Below are 21208 nucleotides of genomic sequence, written 5' to 3'. Positions count from 1 at the left end.
ACAGCGCCAGGCCCGGGTCCCCAGCGCCGCGCGGGACGCCGAGAGCGCACGCAGACAGCAGGCCGCGGTCCGCACACTCCGCGCGGCTCGCAGCGCCATGTTCGCAAAACTATTTAATTGTGGTAAAAACATAACAAAATATTCATCAACAGTTTTTTCTTATCTGGTTTACTGTTGTTGTTAGGTGCTGTCAAGTCAACTACAACTCCTAACAACTCTATGAACAAAGATTTGAACTTTGCATTATCTTGTGCCACCATCACCTCTGATATACTCAACACCACTGTTATAGTTACTGCATCTGGTTGAAGGTGTTTCTCTCTTTCTCTGACCCTCTCTAACCTTTCCAAGCATGATGTCTTTTTCCAAGGTCTGGTCCTTCTTGATGATATGCTGGAAGTATGTGAAATGATCTTGCACCTTAAGTCTTTAAATGGTCATCTTTGCTCTTTAGCACAAAAAGCCTTAGAAATCTCCTTTAGAGAGATCCATGACAGTAGATTTCCAATGCAATAGGTTTTTTGATTTCTTGACTGCTATCAGTGTGTGTGTTAACTGGAGATCCAAGAAAAATGAAACCATTAACAACATCAATCTTTTCTCCATCTATCATAATGTTGTCTACTAGTTTAGTGGTATTTTTGTTTTCTTGATGTTGAGATGTAATTCGTACTGAAGGCTATATAAGCGCTTCCATTTATCTTCACTTTCTGCAAGCAAAGTTGTATTATCTGTATAATGCAGGTTGTTAACGAATCTTTCTCTAATCCTGATGACATACTGTGTGTCACTGAATTGGAACCAACTCATACTTGACTCTCTAGTGCATTTTCAGAGGCAGCAAAACTGCACAGGAGGGGACTGCCCATCCTTCTACCAAGGAACAGCTGACCGATGCAAACTGGATACCTTTGGGATTACAGCACAGCTTCTTACCACTAGGCCGCCAAAGCTCCCTATTATTGTTGTTAGTTACAATCAAATCAATTGCAACTCACGATGACTCCAAATAGAACCACATTCAATAGAATTTCTAAGGCTGTGACCTTTGAAACAGACTGCCAAATCATACTTCCATGGTGCCCCTGGATGAATTTGAACTACCAGCCCTTTGGTTAGCAGTCCAGTGCCCAATCATTTGCACATATATCATGTACACATCCTCACAATTAGTTAACAGCAACCAAGCAGTTAATGTGCACTAGATATCATTCAAATTGTTTTATATATATTAAAATCTTAAATTCTTTCAACCACTCTATGAAAGGTTTCCACTTGACTAGGTAATACAACTAATCGGCTGCACTGTGATTTAAAATCAAATATATCTCTTCTGTCATTGCCAGAAATCTTCCCACCATGCAGTACTTCTTACAAACTTCTTTTTTTTTTCTTTTTTTTTCTTTTTCTATAATTATATTTTATTAATTTTCATAAACATTTACAGAGATTTTGGGCTTCCACTCATTCATTGTTGCACTATTCTCTCTACCCTCCTCCCAGTTTGTTCTTGTCCAAATGCCACAGTGCTTGTCAAAGCCAGTTCTGATTAATCTTCTTTGTCAGTGTATCCTTTGCCATTCCCTATCACTCCTCCCTGAGAGAGACTTCACCCTGAGTCATAAGGAAAAGGGGACGGCGTATTCTCTTAGCTACTTCCTGCTGAAAAGGGACGCTGTGGGTTTCAGGGTGAAGATCTTCTCTCACTACTCTAAAGGGCCCCTTTGGCAGTAGGAAACACATAGACTATTATGGAGATTGATTTACAAACTTCTTTGTTTGCAACCAACCTTACAGTATTTGCCATGTTCAAGCACAGCTTATGTTATTTACCTAATACTTTCCCTGATCTTAACTTGTGTAGCATGGTGGTAATGAAAAGCTGATTCAAATCCTCTAGTCACTCTGCAGGAGAAAGATGAGTCTGTCAGTTTCCATAATGATTTATTTACAGCTTTGGAAATGCTTGGGATAGTTCACCCAGTCCTACAGGGTTGCTAACAGTTGGTGTTAATTTGACAGCAATGGGTTAGCATGGTGACTATTAACAGGATAAGCTTGGAATCACACTAGCTAGGTAAGAATTCTGGTCACTCCACTGACTCTAAGTCTCTACTTCTCCATGTAAATGGTACTTTCCCTGAAAGGGTTAGTGGAAGGATGCAGTGAGTTAAGAGACATAAAGAGCTCAGAGCACAGGAAGGTAACAGTTAATGGGCATTACAATATTTCCCCCACCTCTTTGAGTTCTAAGTAGCTAAGTTACTAGCTTTGACCATTAAAACGTACAATGGAGTGACATGTGGATCATTGCTGATGGTAGTCATTATATTTCAAGCAAGTTTTCATAGAAGAGTGGCTAAAGAATCTAGCTACTAAAGGTCATCAGAGTTTAAACCAAGTAGCTGATTCACAGGAGAAAGTTGAGGTAGTCTGCTTCTGAAAGATTTACACCTTTGGAAATCCCATAGGCAATTCTGCTCTAACCTACAGGGCTGCTATGATTTATAGTCAACTCAACGGCAGTGAGGGTTTTGCTGTTGTTTGCTTAAGTCACAAAATGTTCAAATGTTTCACTAGGAACCTTAACCATGAAGAAAATTTTACGTGCAACCACTATGGAAGGCAGTATGCCGCTTTCTCAAAAAGGTGCAAATAGAAATAACATTTGATCCAGCAATTCCACTACTGGGAATATACCCCAAAGAAATCACAACCACCTAGGCAGATATATGCACACTCATGCTTAGCACTGCTTTGTTCACAAAAGCAAAGAGTTGAAAACAACCTAAGTGCCCAACAACAAATGAATGGACAGAAAAGCTGTGGTATACACAATGGAATACTACACTGCATTGAAAAACAAGCAACTCACCAACAAAGATGTTTATCTTTTGCTTTTCAAAGAGAGGAGCGCTGGGGGAAGGGGGTAAAGAAAAAAGTGCAACAATGAATGAATGAATGAAAATCCAAAATCTCTGTAAATGTTCATTAAAATTAATAAAACAAAATTTAAAAAAAAACACCAAAAAAACAAGGAACTCATGAAATATTATACAAAATGGGTGACCAGGGAGGACATTATGCTGGGTGAAATATCTCAGTCACAAAATGACAAATACTGCACAGTGCCACTGTTTTAAAATGGGACTGACATGGGGATTGGGGGGAGACTGAGAAAGATGGGATAAAGTATGTATACTGCATTGAAACAGATGAGGAAGAGAACTGTAGAAAAGTGATATATGATTAGGTATTATTGTCATGACAGGAGTCCAGAACGAAGGCTGCATAGTGGAGTGGACTTGGGGGGAGGGACTGTATAACTATGAAAGAATTTTTCTTTTACTTTTCAAAGAGAAGAGTGATGTAGGGTGGAGGGATGGGCAGGGAGAAAAAGTGCAACAATGAATGAATGGAAATCCAAAGTCTCTCTAAACTTTCATTAAAATTAATAATAAAAAAGGGGGGGTGAAGGAGAAAGAAAAAAAATTGAGGAAAAAAAAGAAAATTTCACATATACATACACACAGAGACCAAAAAAAATTTTAGAATACTTTTTTTTAATTAAAAAGTGAAAAGAGAAAAAGAATCAAATTCAACAGACTATCTATTTCTGGTAAAAATGTTAAGCTTTGCTCAGACAGTATTGTTCTTCTCATTAATTCTTGGGAGCATCAGAGACAGTGACAGCAGCCAGCTATAAAACTTGCCACCTAGGAGAATATTCCAGAGCTCCATCACCACTCTGCTCAATCACCTTTAAGTTCCTGAGTCTCTCACAGGGGTAGGGAATGGTACAGATTATTCTCTAAGGCATTACAAATTGGTAGCTGATGACAAATAGGCTAAGATCAGCTCACTGCTTACTCATTTACCTCTGTCCAACTGCTGGTGTGAGCCTTTCCCTAAATTAGTATCACTCAGTACACCATCTCTAGAGTTAAACAAATCAAAGAGATCTAAAAATCAAAAGCTAGATGGACGAACTGCTGTTAAAGAGCAGGTATAAAGTCAAACAGACCACTGCATTCTTATCCCTTCCCTCAAAAATTAAGTGCTCAACTTCCAGTCAACCTACCCAAAGGTATTCAAAGAGATAAACCTGGCTTATATATAATTGGCTTCCAAAAGGCCCTGAAAATCCCTACAAAGCACTTCTACTCTGTATGCAGGGGGCTACCATGAGTCTGAATCAATTTGACAACAGAGTAAATTAATGAGTTAATCCTAGATCCTGTTTATTTAAAAGAGAAATCAATAGCATAAAAATTAAATTTCATAGTTCCTTACTTGCTAGCTCTTCCCAAAGAGGATTTTAAGTATAAAAGAACTTCTTTAAATTGTACAACTAATTCAGACTTAAATGTGACTATATAAATTTGAGGATTTTGTTGATGCTGTCCTTGTCAAAAAGAAAATAGATGTGTTTTTTCAAAAGACTAAAAATAAACAGGTGACAAAAGCTGTTATTTAAATATCAGAGTGGAAATTTCACATCATAAATTACAGACTAGTATCATTAGTTCACAAGCATCATTTTGTCTCCTAGGGGTTAGTAGAGAACATTTTGTATTGTCACAAATAGAAAGTGGGTGCTACTGGTATCTAACAGGTGAAGGCCAGGGCACTATAAAACATCCTACAATGCACAGGTCATAATAAACTATGGCTAACACTGAGAAGAATGGGAATTCCAGAACACTAATTATATAAAATCTATACCTAGATGAAGTTGTTGTACGAACAGAGCAAGGAAATACTGCATAGTTTAAAATTAAGAAAGATGTGAATGAGAGGTGTATTCCTTCTCCGTATCTACTCACTCTGTATGTTAAGCAAAGCATTTGATAATGTGGATCTTATTAAGAAGAATGTGGCATCAGGATCGGAAGATGATTCAATAACAATGGGCTTTATGCAGATGACAGAACCTTGCTTGCTGAAGGACGACCTGAAACACTTACTGCAGAGAATCAATGACTATAGCCTTCATTAGGGATTATATTTCAACATCAATAAAATGAAGGTCCCTTCTACTAGGCCAATAGGCAATATCATGATAGATGGAGAAAGGTAACTGTCAATGAGTTCATCTTTCTTGAATCCACAATCAACATCCTTGGTACAAAACCACCAGGAAATCAGAAGATGTAGAACACTGGGAAAGATGAAAGCTCAGGGATCTTTCTAAGGTCCTGAAGAGCAATGCTGTCAGTAAAGATGAAGGTGTGTTTGATTCAATCCATGGTCTTTCCAATAATCTGTTATGCCTCTGAGAACTGGACAATGAGTAAGGATGACAGAAGAATAAATAACTGATGTCTCTGAGTTGTAGTGTTGGAGAAGAACACTAAACATTCCATGGCCAGCTGAAAGGACAAACTGATGTCTTGGAGAAAGTGCAAGCCGAGTGCTCCTTGGAGAAAGGATGGCAAAGATATGTCTTATATGTCAGCCACATTGCTAGGAAAGGCTAATCCTTGGAGAGGGACATCAAGCTTGGAAAGTCAGCAAGAGAGGAAAATCCTCAATGAGATGGACTGATGTACCATGACTGTAGCAATGGGCTCAACTGTGTTGGAGATGACAAAGATGGTACAAGATAGGACAGGGTATAGATCTGTTGTATGCAGGGTCACTATGAGTTTTACTTGACTCAGTGGCACCTAACTACAACAATACACAGGACAGACTACCACCACCACCACCATCACCACCAACTTAGCTTGCTCAAAATGTCAATAAAGCTAAGGTTGGGGAATTTTGGTTTATGTTACCATGAAACAAGATTATTCTGCTAACCTGTATGTCAACATAAGGGTCTCTTTTCTTCTTCCCAAGAGCCCCAGATTAGTCTTCCAGGAGTATTGCTTTAATGACATAATTCTGCTTCTCAAAACCTTGTAATTATTATTTATTATTGATAATCATTATTTATTACCAATACATGAAATCGAAACCCCTAAGCCTGAATGTTACATCCCCTAAACCTGACTATGCAGCTGCTTTGCAATTCCCTTTCCAGTCATGGCATTCATTTTACTGCTCTCTTCTCCCTAAACAGCATTCTCATTATTAATTCTAGGCCGATGCTTATGCCATTCCATGCCACTCAAGTTTTTTTTCACTTACTAATTCAAACCTTTAATATTGTCTAAGGTTTTACATTCTACTACTTACTTCAAAAAATTCTCCTCCCTCCTTTTTTCAGTCTAGAAGAATCTCCCTTTCTTGAACTTTTACCTTATTACTTGTGCAACTGATTATATACCAACAGCATTATCAAATTGCTCCTGTTTAGCACCCTTATTTTCCCAACAAGATCATTGCTGATAGATATTGCTGGCTATGACTCATAGTGACCCTATGAACCTTGCCTATTCTCACAGTCTCTGATGTGCTCAAGCCCATTGTTCCAGTCACTATCAATCTACTGTCAATCTAGTTTAGGATCTTCCCCTGATCTTTACCTTTACCAGCACAATGTCTTTTACCAAGAACTAGTTCTTGTGGCAACATACCGGAAGTATATGTGTTGAAATTTCATCATCTTTGCCTCTAATGAGCCCCTTAGTTGCAATTCCTCTAAGACAGACTTGTTCCAAAAAGATTGGAACCCTCAACATATTAGCAAGATTCATGTCTCCACAAATATTTCTAACTTAATTTGCTCTAAAGAGAATATTTAATTGCCCTCCTTTCACAACTGCTTTTCATTTTTCAAATGGAACCACCGAAAGGAAATTTAACAAGCCTTTCTTGATTCCCTTTCATATACACATCTAATCAATTTCCAAGTCACATCAGAACTGTTTCCCAAATATCTACTGACTTTCAAAAAAATCCTTCAAATTCACCCATGGCTCGTCTACCTCTTCTACTTCAGTGCTATCACTTTAGCCTAGACTGTCATCTCTAAGACTACAGCTTTTATCTAGCCCTGCCCTCTACTCTACATTTCTTAAGGAGCAGTCAGAGAGATCTTAATATTCAGATCAGATCACGCCAATTTCTATTAAAAATCTTTTTTGCTTGTCATACTTAGAATTAAAACAAAATTCTTTACCTCTAGCCCCCTATATATCTCAACTTTTGCTCTTTCTTTCTCCCTTACTGTGCACCACCAGCTGCACTTGGTTCAGGTCTTTGCATGCCAGGTTTTTTTTTGCTCTATCTTAGGGACTTTACACTTGCTATTTTCTCTGCTTGCAATGCTCTTCAAATTACTGTTTCCTTTTCAACCTTCAGACTCTAGCTTAAATGTCATTTCCTCAAAAAGGATTTTCCTGACACTCGTTTTAGAAAAGGTTTCAGAATGTCTCATATATGTTTTGCATATAGCAGGGACTTAACACATTCTTTCCAATTTAATTTTATCATTGAATTACTTAATTTTTTGCTGCTTTGCTGGTTCAATTTTAGCTGCTGATTTAGTGGTTCAAATGCCGACCTGGCATCTGATTGGGTTTGGGTTAGGTTCTTTCTATTAAAAAAAATTCTATCCTTAATAATATAGTTTATAATTACTGACTTATGGTTATATATGTCTCTTTTTATCTGCCTATACAGGTATAATCAAGACTATGTCAATATATTAATATGTGAAAGGATAAGATTATGTACTTGCAATAACTTTATTCACTGCAAAGCATAGTCTCTCAGTTTAAGTTCTATGTGGCACTATCTTTAAGATATTATAGCTAAATATAAGGGAATTTCCCCAAAGATTTAAAAATTAATGCATTTCATTAATGGACACATTAACTTTTTGGAATGCAGATGAAGTAGTCAAATGTCCACTCTCATACTGCTCACATGCAGGGACCTCTTTAGAGTACTGAAAGGCAATGGTGTCAGTCTAGAGACTAAGGTACGTCTAATCCAGGCCATGGTCTTTGCAATTACTTGCTATGCATCAGAGAGCCGGACAATGACTAAGGATGACAGATGAAGAATTGATGTCTTCGAATTGTGCTGGAGAAGAGTCTTGAACATAACATTGGACTGTCAAGAAAACAAATAGATCTGTTGCGGAGAGGGTGAAACCAAGTTTCTCCTTGGAGGCTAGAATTATGAAGCTCTGTCTCACCTACTTTGGGCATGTGGCCAGAAAAGATGGGTTCTTGGAGAAGGACATGATGCTTGGAAGAGTGGAGGGACAGCACAAGAGAGGAAGATCCAGGGTGAAATGGGAGACAAGATGGATTGATACAGTAAATGGGGCAAGCGGTTGGCGTGTCAGAATTAGTGAGACTGGCTCAGAAAGGGCAGGGTTCAGAGCTGAGCTGCTGTACACAGGGTCCCTATGGGTCGCAAATGACTCGAAGGCACATAACAACAACAACATCTATTATCACTAAAGCTACTTTTTTAGTCATTTAACACACTCTTCCAGAGTACAACACCTTCAATTCCAAATTATGTGAACTATGCTATTCTTTGTACACATTTTAGATGTTGTGCTCAGTTATCTTATCCCAAGCTGGACATTTTATCTCAAGCTACAGGAAACTTTGTGGTGTTGTCCCTAATACGCTGTGCTTCTAATTAAGCTACTGAATGTCTCTTTATTGGTTCTAAATCACAAGCAGCTCTGGGAAAAAGATGGGCGGTATCCTTCTATCACTGCTTATCAAAGTGATTTTAAAAGCTTGTTTAAACTTCATGCAACAGTTCTAAGTATTGTCACAGAAATAATAGTTAAATCTCTATGGCTTTGCCTTTTCATGAAAAACCAATTTCATCAGGTGACTTCTCCAAATGTGTCTTCTCCAAACAGTTACCATTAAAAAGAAAAGAAATGCTAGACCTTCTATGTGGGACCAGACATCTGTGGGGCATATACACTGTAGCAGACTGTTTTGGCCAAGTTAAAACTTAAAAGAACAAAAAAAAAAAAAAAAACCCCAGAAAAACATTTGCTCATCTTTCCTCTCATCTCTTTCCCCTATGTCAAGAGAATTCTGATGGCCCCAGGGGTAAGGAGGTGCACTGCTAAACCAAAGACATAAAGTTCGAATCCACCAGGTTCTTGGTGAGAGAAAAAGGGGCAATCTCCTGTCATGAGATTTAGTCTTTGAAAACTCACTGAAAGGTCTGGTATGAGTCAGTTCCAATACGACAGCACTTAACAAGAAGTAGTACTACAAACCAGGAGAAGGCATTCTAAGAAAGGAAAGGGTAATTTCCCCACTTGCTTCCTTTTCTTCCGAAATACATGCAAATGGTTATTAAACTTTAAAAAATACTTATAAAAACAAATCCCATTATTCTTTTCCATAGTAATTCTTCGTCTTTTTAACTATGCATAAACTAATTTTTATCACTATGGCAAAAGCTGTTATACCCCAAACTTATCACCACCATCCTAGAATGATGCACAAGGTTAATGGGGAAGCCAGGGAGCTCTCATGGTTGTCAGCAGTACGTGCACTGGCCAACCCAAAGGTGGCACATTTGAGTGGTTAGAATACACCAGGAGATCCACAGGAGAAAGATGCAATTTACCTACTGGAGGGTCAGCTAAAGACACTTCCAACTTAATGGCAATGAGGGTTTGTTTTGTTGTAGTTGTTCAGCAGAGGAAAACAAAAATCACTGAACTTTGAAGCCTTAAAAAATATGTAAGAACAGTGCTGCTGAAGTAACTTTAAGAAACTGGATGGACACTATCTTAGGCTACATATTTATCTTCTTTTCCATATTTTTTAATATAGGTTGATATTATTACTAAATAGTCGTTATATGTTATCATTGAAACTAGTTTCCCACTTGGAAGATTTTGGGACCAGAGAAAAGAAAGTAATTGTTAATAAACACAAGTATATGGAATAGAAATTAAAAAAACTTTAGTATGTCTAGCCACTTAGAAAGACAGAGATAGCAGTATCAAATTTTATGTTAGGCCTCCAAAAACTCTCTCAAGAGAGACTCTTTACTGGATAGTGGAATTAGGATGGAAAGAGAGCGCTGTGGAAACATTGATAAAACTAACATGGAAACAGATCTTCAAGCAGAATCCCACATTCCTTCATGCCCTAACTGCTGTATGTAAAGAGCTAGAAAAGATGGCAAGAAATCAGGAGAAATGAGCATTTCATTGCTGTGAAGAAAGATTAAGGAAGCAGTGATGCATTAAAATATTTACCATTAGATATTGCAGGCCTCTCAGAGGCAATATGAAATCATTTCTAAAATTCAGTTCACTCTCTAACTTCAAAAATGCACGATTCAATGATAGCAGTTGAGAGGGGTCAACTCTTCCCATCACGTCTTTCTGATCTGGTCCGTCACCAAGGGGCACTACAATCAGCATCTTCGGATGGCAGGAGGGAAATGACCTGGCCCCCCCGCACACTCAAAACTCAATGGGGTTTCTCTGATGCCAACAGAGAAGACTAAGGTGCATCAAAGCCTACCTTGGTATGGCAAAGACAGCGAAATGGATGGGAGAGCCATTCTTAATCTTTCCGTTACCACACACCCTTGATCTCCATCACAGGTGACAGTGGAAGAGAAAAAAAGGAGAAAACCCTACACATTTACGTTTCTTCCCCTCCTCCCCCTTTTGGACAGGTGCTAGCGCCCCAGCACCGGGCCCTGGAGTTCTCTTGTCGGACAACTGTCCCGCAGAAAATGCACTCAATGAGAAATGCAACCTGGGCTAGAAAATCAGATACCCAATTAGAAATTCACGTTAAAAATCCCAATCTGGATTTACCCTTCCCCCCCCCCCCCTGTAAAACAAAACCAAAACCCGCCGCAAACTTGCCCACCATTGAGGCTCCGAGGGGCACCGACCCAGGGGGGGCTTCTCCGCCCTCCGGGAGGCGGCAGAGCACCTGGGGCGAGTTTTCGCTCCCTCGCCTCCCAGCCCGGCCCCGCCAGGCCCCTAGACTGACAGGAGGGGCTGGCCAGGCGTTGGCTGCGGGGCAGGGCGGTATTACCGCCGCAGCCCGCTCGGCTCCGGGCACCAGTAACGCAGGGCCAGGGGTATCACGGCTTAGGTGGCGGGCAAAGCCGCCAGGCGGACGAAAAGCCAGGCAGGACCCGGCAGAAGGGGCGGCGGGAGCAACAGCCGGCCTAGGCCGCAGCAGGCCGCCGAGTGGCCAGACGCTGCTTCCCGGCCGCGGCTGCGGGCCAAGAGAAGAGGTGACCATTACCTGGACGGGTTCCTGTAGCACCGTCATCCTGGAGGCTCAGGCCCACTTTCTGCAGTGCCTCAGGCCCCCCCCGCAGCGGCTCCGGCCCGGCCAGCCCCGGCTCATTTAAACTCACCAGCGACCGTTACCGGGGGATGGGGGAGGCCGAGCGATTGCCGAACCTCTCCGAGCGGGACACGGAAATACCCGAAGTGGAAAGCAGTGAGTGGGGAGCTAGGCGGAAAGAGCCGGAAGGGACCGGAAATAGTCGAGGTGAAATGACAGAGGCGGAGACTGCTGCCGGAAACTGTCGAGAGTTACCGGAGTTTACCGAGTCTGACCCAGAGCGTAGGTTCCTCTTTCCAGGCTTGCCTTCAGCCACGCACGCCACGCCCCATGGACGCCCAGTGACGGGACCACACCCAATCGGCAACCAGCGGGCGGGGCGGGGCTTGACAGAGCTGAAGGGCAGCGTTAAGTGGCGGGACCAAGGTCTTGATTCGCCAGTGAGTCTTTTCATGAACTGGTGCGCGGTAGTTTTAAGCAGAACAAAATCTTAAAACTCGACGACCGACACCTAACAACAGTTTTAAGCAGAGTAATACGGGGAGGTTACAGCTAACGTTAATTAATCAGATTTACTTCATTACATAATTTCATCCATTCTACAAATACCTCAATTTAGAGGGAAATAGGAGGAGATCTAGGGAACTCGGGTACCTTGCTGTTGTTATGTGCTGCTGTTGTTATGTGCCGTGAGTCGCCTGCGACCCTATACACAATAGCTCTGAACTCTGTCCTATCCTGAGCCAATCTTACTGTCTCCAACAAACCTGCCACATTTACTCCTGCGTCAATGCATCTCATCCAGGGTCTTTTTCTCCTGTGCTGTCCCTCCACCCTTCCAAGCATGATATCCTCCAAGGACTGGTTCCTCCTGGCAACATGCCTAAGTATGTGAGACATAGCTTCAAAGTCCTTGCCTTCAGAAAGTAACTTGGTCTCACTCTCTCTAGGAGCCGACCGACCTATTTATTCTCTTGGCAGTCTATGCTATCTATGTTCAATACTCTTCTCCAGCACCACAACTCAAAGGCATCTATTCTTCTGTCCTCCTTATTCTAGTGCCTTAATGGTAAGGAATTGCACTGTCAACGCAAAAGGTACATAGTTGGAGCCAGATCAAGAAGAATCTCAAAAGGCAGGCAGACATCTTTTATTCTTAGTAAAAGAAGCGTTCATGTCTATTGGAAAGAGATTGGGTCTTTGTTTTGGTGTTCATATCTGGTTCCAAGAAGTTCTGGATCTTTAGACAAGCCCCAATCTCTCTGAGCTTCTATTTGCTTGATCTGAGATAAGAAGAGGTGTTGTTGTTGTTATGTGCCTTCGTCGAGTCGCCTGCGACTCATAGCGACCCTATGCACAACAGCCCTAAACCCTGCTCTATCCTGTGCGCCAACCGCACTGCCTCTGACACACCCATCCCGATTACCCCAGTCACCAAATCAATCCATCTCATAGAGGGTCTTCCCCTCCTGCGCCGTCCCTCCACCCTCCCAAGCATGATGTCCCTCTCCAAGGACCCGTCCCTCCTGGCAACATGTCCAAAGTATGTCAGACGAAGCCCCAGAAGGAGACTAAATTATATGCATTAATATACGTATTGTATCCAGTCTGCATAGTAAAAAACCTACCATGTACCATTTTGTTGTCAGTTTCATCTCAACATGACCACCGATTCTGTAAATCTTTGCAGGAGACTACCTTTCTCTCTTGGAGTGTCTGGTGGTTTTTTTTAGGTTAGATTAGGTTAATTTCTAGGTTAGAGCAGCTAAAGACTGCACCAGGGTTCCTAAGTTGGAGAGGGGGAAACCCAGTAACCACTGCAGTTATAAAAAGTCAGTAAAGGTAGTTTATTCTGACATGCTGTATAAAAGAAAGAAGATAAAGAATGGGAGGATTGGACAACTGACAGGGCAGCTTTTCCCCAGACTTTATTTTTTATATCTTTTTGTTTTGTTTTTCTTTTTTCTTTCTTTCCCTCCCTCCTCCAGACTCTTCATGGTTACATCCTTCAGAAAGATCTATCCCCATTACAATATTGAAATTCTATTTACATCGAGGTGCTAAAATGGGATGCTCCTACATTTTGCCTCCTAGTTCCCTAGGTAAGAGATACTTTGATACGGGTAGTGAGCCCATGTCTACATCTTTATCAGAAACATAACATATCCATGGACAGAAAGGGGAAATACACAATAGATGTTACTAAGAGGAAAGTGCTAACTGGGTGAATTTGTTTAGTTCAAGTTAGTGGGTGATGGAAGTGTGAATGAAGCAGACCATAAGCCCATGTTTCCTTTATTTTTAGGATCTACTGTTCTTTTAAGATGCTAGTACTATATATGCCAGATGTGCAGGCTGGATTTAAAAGAGGTTATGGTACTAGGGATATTATAGTTAATGTTAGATGCATCTTGGCAGAAAGCAGAGAGTACCAGAGGAATGTCTGTGCTTCATTGACTATGCAAAGGCATTTGACTGTGTGGATCCCAACAAGCTGTGGCTGACTCTGAGAAGAATCGGAATCCCAGAACATTTGATTGTGCTTATGCAAAACCTATACTTAAACCAAGAAGCAGTCGATACTGCATGGTTCAAAATGGGGAAGGATATCTGCCAGGGATGTATTCTATCTCTATACCTTTCAATCTGTATGCAGAACAGATCATCCAGGACACTGGGCTGTACAAGAAGGAATGTGGCATCAGGACTGGTAGAAGATTAATCAACAATCTACGTTATGCAGATGACACAACCTGCTTGCTGAAACTGAGGAAGACCTGAAGCACTTGCTGCAGAAGGTCAAGAACTGCGGTCATCAATATGGATTGAAGCTCAACATCAAGAAAACAAAGATTCTCACCACTGGGCCAATTGGCAGCATCAGTATGGATGGTGAAGAGATTAACATAGTTAACAGTTTTAGTTTGCTTGGCTCCACAGTCAACACTCTTGGTACTAGCAGCCAGGAAATCAAGAGGTGAATTGCATTGGGACAGTCAGCTGTCAGGGACCTCTCCAGAGTACTGAGAAGCAAGGACATCTGGCTGGAGACTAAGGTGCGCCTCATATGGGCCATAGTTTTCACAATTGTGTGCTATGCGTTGGAGAGCTGGACAGTAACTAGGGATTAGAGAAAGATAATTGATGCCTTTGAGCTGTAGTGCTGGAGAAGAGTGTTGAATACACCATGGACTGCTAGGAGAACAAACAGGTTTGAACTTGTTTGTTCTTTTGGTACTCTGTGGGATATCCCACACTCTCTCATCACAATTCAAAGACATTGATTCTTCTGTCATCATTATTTATAGTACAATTTTCAGATAGGAAAGAATTTAAAGTAGCATGGCTTGGATCAGGCGCCTCTTAGTCTTTAACTTGACATGGTCACTCTTTTGCACTTTGGAGAGCTCCTTGACAACAGATTTTCCCAATGCAACTTGTCTTTTGATTGCTTGAGTGCTTTGAAAATTAGAGGGTTCATGAAAGGGAGAAAGATGCTCACTTAGATAGACTAGATAGATTAGTGGCACAGTGACTGCAGCAATGGACTTGAGCATTGCAGGAACCTTGAGGTTGGTGGAGGAGCATGCAAAGTTTCCATCTGTTGTTGACAGGGTGACTATGAGTCATCACTAACACAACAGCATTTAACAAAAACCATAACGATGGTGATTCATCAAGACTTGCCCTGTCTAAGACTTCTCTGACAACATGGTTTTCCAGTTTTCCTTTGCTCTGTTCCTTGTCAAAGGAGTTCTGATGACATTGGGTTTAAGGCATTTAACTGCTAGCCAAAATGTTGGTGGTTTGGACTCACCAGCCGCTCTACTAAAGAAAGATGAGGGACAGTCTGCTTCCATCAACATTTACCGCCTTGAAAACCCTATGAAATAGTTGCCCTACAAGGTTGCTACATGTGAGAATTGATTTGGTGACAGTGAGTTTGTCTTGTTTTGATTCTATTGTTTCTTTCCAGTCCCTTTAGCAACCCCTTGAATGTTAGATCTTCTGGTATCTGTTCTTGGCCTTCTCACCCTATACATTCTTCTTAGGCAAACCTATCCATTCAAGTGGCCTAAATGTCTCATCTGCAACCTTGTCTCCAGTCAGACTGCTTCTTGGAGATCTAGACCCAAGTGCCTAACTGCCACTCAGATGTTTCTATCTGGAGATTCACAAACAGGTATTTTGTTCAAAATGAAACTCCTCATTCTCCATAATGGAACTCTCTTTTTTTTTAAATCCCAGTTGAAGGATCCCTGAAGGGTTAGTGATGGTAAGAGGTTTGTTGTACAAAGAAATGTTCTAGGTACACCTGAAACACTTGAAAACAGCCTAGATCCAGTTCTAAGAGCTATTTCTTGTTAGCAGTTTTTGGAGTCTCTTACTCCTAAAGGGTTAAGTACACCAGATGTGTTCTTGCTAACAAGATCTCTGGGATGGGGGAGGAAGGGGTTTGCAAAGAGCTTTGACCTTCCCCTGGATCTTTTTTATTTACCCATTTGCTTTCTTGAGATAAGATAAGGAACACAGATCCTTGAGTAGTCAAAGATAATTTATTTCTGTAAGAATGTTTCCTATCTTACTGTACCCTGAAAAATGTGTACGTGACTTTCTTTATGTAGTCTATGTCCGCTTCTGTAAGAAAAGAGAGGACAAGACAGCTCTATTTTGCTATTTGCCTAATAAAGCTCTTGGCCCTTCTCCTTTTATCATCTCTCATGAATCTCTACCTTCTGCAACCTGCAATCACAGAACACCGGTGAACTACACCCAGTTTAAGATATCACTAGCCTTTACAGAAGTAACTCATGGTTGCTGTGATGCTAAACACTGTGACACTGATGTGCCAAATATAATAATAGTTATTCATAGTGGACAGTGTTTGGTGGAGCTTTCCAATTAAAACAAGCTTGGAAGCAGGAGTAGCATCCATTTCAGAAATGGCTTGCCTCTGGAAACTCTATGAACAGTGCTCAGGCCTTTCGTTCATAGAGTCCCTATGAGTCTTCTACGACTCGACGGCACCTAACAAGAATAACAATGACAACATAGAGAGAGAGCTATGTTGGCCTAGTGAAGAGAAAGTTATGCTACCAAGCCCAAGGTCGGTGATTTTACTCTGTGGTGCTCAGGCCTGGTTCAAAGTGCTTTTTTGTCAAACATTCTTCTAGGTGGTATAGCACTGGTCTGTGCATTGCTGTACAGAGGTAACTCGTGGTTGCTGTGATGCTAAACACTGTGACACTGATGTACCAAATGTGATAATGGTTACCCATGGTGGACAGTATTTGGTGGAGCTTCCCAATTAAAACAAGCTTGGAAGCAGGAGTGGCATCCACTTCCAAAATGGCTTGCCTCTGGACAGTCTATGAACAATGCTCAGGCCTTTCTTCATAGAGTTGTTATGAGTCGTCTACGACTCGATGGCACTCAACAACAACAACAACAAAAGACCATGTTAGCTGGTGATAATGTCACATTATCCATACACTGCTTGTCTTCAACTGTATTATCCACTATATCGTGAAAAGTAGCTTTGGGCACCTAAGCTATGTTAGAATTTACACAGCAGAATGGTAATTATTTTTATTAGAGCAACTGTGCAGAGAGTCTATAACTTATTTCACTTGCAAACATAAAAAGCCGCATGTCAGGGGAGCTCTGGTGGCCTAGTGGCAAGAAGCTGCACTGCAATCTCAGAGGAACACGGTTCGAATCCACCAGACGCTCTGCCGGAGAAGGAGGCGCAATATCCTCCTGTACCAGTCAGATCTGATTTGACGGTACACGCACACAAAATAATTAAAAAAAAAGCCGCATGTCTTCCCCTTTCTATGTGGATCAGACCTGGGGTCTGGTGACAAAATACTACCAAACGAGGGCAAGTCACCTGCCTTTTGAGCAGGGGCAGAGCTTCGGTCAGAGGACTAGCAGGCAGGGTCTTCATCCGCAGCTGTGTAATCTCCTGCTCCCAGCCTGCTCTCCCTGTGCAGTTTCTTCCACTCCTCTTAGCAAAGTAAACCTGAAATGTACACTGCCTTCTCAGAAGGACACCAGTCATCTAAGCGCCATTCAGGGATCTTGTAACACTCTCACGTAGGAGGTGCTCCCGGAAGGATCTGGGAATACACACCACTGCTGGACGACAGTGCCCAAATTCCTCCTCTGCCTCCCTCAGGAGCCACGTGGCCTTCACCATGTCCTATGTCCTCTTCATTCCTATTTTCCTCAAGCCCAGCTCTCATCAAATACTCAAAGTATCGGTACTTATCCCTGTGGAAGACCCAGGACTCGAGATGGTGCAGCCCTCGAGGGCTCCCCAATTTTTGATTTATTGATGTTGAGATGCAATTCAAGTTGAAGATTTTATTGTTTGATCTTCTGCAACAAGAACTTCAAGGCCTCTTCATTTTCAGCAAGCAAGGTTGTGTCATCTGCACCGCAGGTTATTGATGAGTCTTCCTCCAAACCTGTAGCTTCATTCTTCTTCATAGAGTCTAGTTCCTCGTATAATTAGCTCAGCATACAGATTGAATAGTTATGAAGATACAAGCCTGACACATACCTTTCTTAATTTTAAACCACGTTCCCTTGGTCTTGGTGTACGTTTTGCATGAGCACAGTTAAATGCTCCAGGATTCCCATTCTTCTTAATGTTAGCCATAATTTGTTAGGATCCACATGGTCAAATGCCTTTGCAAAGTCAATAAAGCATAAATAGATATTCTTCTTGTATTCTTTGCTTTTAGCCAGAATCCACCCAACATTGGCAGTGATATCCCTGGTGCCACAGCCTCTTTTAAATCCAGCTTGAACTTCTGGCAGTTCTCTATGCACAGTGCTAGCTGCTTTTGAATGATCATCAGCAGTATTTTGCTTGTATGTGGTGTTAATGATTTTGGATATAATTTCTACACTGCCTTGGGAATGTGCACAAATATGGATCTCTTCCAGTCAGTTGACCAAGCAGCTTTCTTCACATTTCCTGAAATAGACTGGGGCCCACGTCCAGCGTTGCATCTGTTAGTTGAAGCAGGTCGATTGGTATCCCGTCAATTCCTGGAGTGTGTCAAATGCCAGAAGATTCACTCATGGTGCACAGGTTTTAGTAGAGTTTACAGATTAAAACAGACTAGGAAGTAGGATTTACCACCCACTTCTTAAATAGCAGACCTCTGAAAACCCTATGAATGACAGAGGAACATGAACACTTATAGTCTTAGGTAGAGCACAGATTGGAAGTCAATGAAAATGAGAAGAAGCAACTGCAAACAGTTGGAACACGGAATGTATTAAGTATGAATGTTGGAAAATGAAAAGTTGTGAAAAATGAAATGGAATGCATGAACAATAACATTCTAGGCATTAGTGGTGAGATGAGCTGGCTTTGGCCAAACCACATTGCAAGTTCCTGGGGGCAGAGATGGCCTCTTGTTTATCTTAGTAAAGGAGTAGGTGCTCAGAAAATGTTAGTTGAGTGAATTAATGATAGTAAACTAGATGACAGCACCAAAGGAGGGTTCAGAGTTGAGGGAGAAATAAGAGTCTGTGACAATCTTTATATTATTAAGTAAGCAGAGAAGGCCCAGAGACAAGAGCAGAAGATGCAGTCACAGAAAAATCATTGGTTGAGGGAGTTCTGGGAAGGAAGTGAAAAGGGGAAATCAAGAAAAGACCCTTTTTAGCACTGTAAGCACATCCCCCAAATGTTGAGCAAAAGCTCCTGCTAAGGTTTTGAGCCGTCCTTATTACCCAGAGCCACCCGTGCTGTATGTGCCAGGGCATCTCTCTCATTGAGGTCTCCTTGCATCCATGATTCTTTCTCAGGGAATCCATATGTCCTAGGTGTCATGTGTTGGCAAGTGGACTAGGCCTCATAGTCATATGAGTCATATGAGATTCATGACTCTATGAACAACAGCTTTGAACCTTGCCCTATCCTGAGCCAAACCCACCATCTCTAATACAGCTCACCCTATTGCCACTGTCACTGTGTCAGTCCATCTCATCCAGGGTCTTCTTCTCCTCTGTCGACCCCTCACCCTTCCAAGCATGATGTCCTTGTCCAAAGACTGCCCCCTTCTGGCAACATGCCCAAAGTAAATGAGACAATCCTTGCCTGCAAGCAGCAACCTAGTTTCACAGTATCCAGGAGAGAGCTATTTGACCTCTTGGCAGTTCATAATATGTTCAGTATTATTCTCCAACACTACAACTCAAAAGCATTCACTCTTCTTTTGTCATCATTAGTCACTGTCCAGCTCTCAGATGCACACCAACTAATTGTGAAGACCATGGCCTGGTTCAGATACACTTTAGTCTCTAGACTGACACCATTGTTCCTTAGCACTCTAACTAGGTCCCTGACAGAAGACTTTCTATTTTTTAAAATATATTATTAATTTCAATGAAAATTTACAGAGACTTTGGATTTCCATTCATTCACTGTTGCACTTTTCTCCCCTCCCAACCCTCCCCCCTAGTACACTATCCTTTTGGAAAAGTAAAAGAAAAATTCATTCATTGTTTTACAATCCCTCCCCCAAGGTCCACTCCACTATACAGCCTTCGCTCTGGACTCCTGTCATGACAAAATTCCCTAATAATTTTCCCTTTTAAACAGTTTTCTCCCTCATCTGTTTCAGTGCAGTATACATTATTGAACCCATCCTTCTCAGTCTCCTCCCAACCCCGAGGTCAGTCTTGCTTTACAACAGTGCCACCATGCAGTATTTGTCCTTTTGTGCTGAGATGCTTCACTCAGCATCCAGGGTCACCTATTTTGAATAATATTGCATGAATTCCTTGTTTTTCAATGCAGCATAGTATTTCATTGTGTGAATATACCATAGCTTCTCTATCCATTTGTTTGTTGATGGAGACAGCAGACTTTCTCAAAGTAATTTGTCCTTTTATTTCCTCACTGCTTGTGCCAAGAATGTTAATTGTGGACCCAAGTAAGATGAAATTGTTAACAATTCAGTCTCTTTTCCATCTATTATGATAGCCACTTGGCCCAGTAATATAGCTAGTTGATGAGTTTTCCTCCAGGCCTGATGCCACATTCTTCTTCATAAAGTTCAGTCTCCTTAACAACTGTTCAGAATGTAGATTGGAAAAGCATAGAGAGGACATATCTCTGATGCACTCCTTTTTTTATTTTGAATCATGCATTGTTTCCTTGCTCTGTTTGTTCAACTGCTTATATATTTGGGGAGGGGGACACAATTCCATATAGGAAACCATACCAGCTCCATCCAGCATTCACCCTTGGAGAACCCATATTATCTCTACCAGTCCCCACTGTTGCCTCACTACCGTAGCAAGCAGATAACTCAGGTGTTGGGAAATTAAAGGCCTGGGTGTGAGCTTGGGCAAGTTACCCCTCTCCTCTCTGAGCCTCTACAATCCATGGCAGCTGTCAGGAGGTTTGAGAGCATGCAGTATGGATGACAGGTTATCATTCCTACTGACTCTTTGTTGCTTTTCAGCTGTAAATCGCTTCACCAAACACCAACTGTTCTGTCCTCTGCTTTAGAGCCTCAGGGCGACACTAAACCACCTGTTGGGAGCCTAGGTCTTCCTTGCTTGGATCAGTTCACACATTTATCACTAGATGGCACTGTCCTGGTAATAGCCCTGAAATTAGCTTCAGCGAAGTTCAGCTTGCTCATTTCCATAATCAACACTCTTGGCACCAGCAGTCAGGAAATAAAAAAAATTGCATTAGGAAAATCTACTGTTGGGAGCTTCTCCAGTGTGCTGAAGAGCAACAGTGTCAGTCTAGACACTAAGGTGTACATGATTCAGGCCATAGTCTTTGCTATTACTTGCTTTGCATCAGAAAGCTGGACCATCACTAAAGAAGACAGATGAACAATTGATGCCTTTGAGTTGTGGTGCTGGAGAAAAGTATTGTACATACCATGAACTGCCAAGAGAACAAACAGGTCTGTCCTAGAGAGGGTGAAATCAAGCTGCTCCTTGGAGGCAAG

The 21208-nt window shown here is 41.6% G+C and overlaps 1 protein-coding gene across 2 annotated transcripts in view; it reads right to left on the bottom strand.

The window, feature by feature from the left end:
- The window catches only part of LOC102858157 (cell division cycle protein 27 homolog), a 71437-nt gene extending 60172 nt beyond the window's left edge, over nucleotides 1-11265 (bottom strand). Inside the window, exon 1 of one of the 2 annotated variants that reach the window (XM_006897808.1) lies at nucleotides 11166-11265. Coding sequence is in view for 1 of the 2 variants with exons in the window: in XM_006897807.1 (XP_006897869.1) it covers nucleotides 11166-11192 (27 nt within the window). In the remaining variant the exon portion in view is untranslated. The remainder of the gene's footprint in view (nucleotides 1-11165) is intronic. The other variant, XM_006897807.1, reaches the window with a different exon arrangement.
- Nucleotides 11266-21208: the final 9943 nt, after the last annotated feature.

Source organism: Elephantulus edwardii, unplaced genomic scaffold, assembly GCF_000299155.1.
Source record: "Elephantulus edwardii isolate Elephantulus edwardi_28Jun2011 unplaced genomic scaffold, EleEdw1.0 scaffold00216, whole genome shotgun sequence".
In the NCBI taxonomy this organism is placed as follows: Eukaryota; Metazoa; Chordata; class Mammalia; order Macroscelidea; family Macroscelididae; genus Elephantulus; species Elephantulus edwardii.
This window is presented reverse-complemented; position numbering and strand designations above follow the sequence as displayed.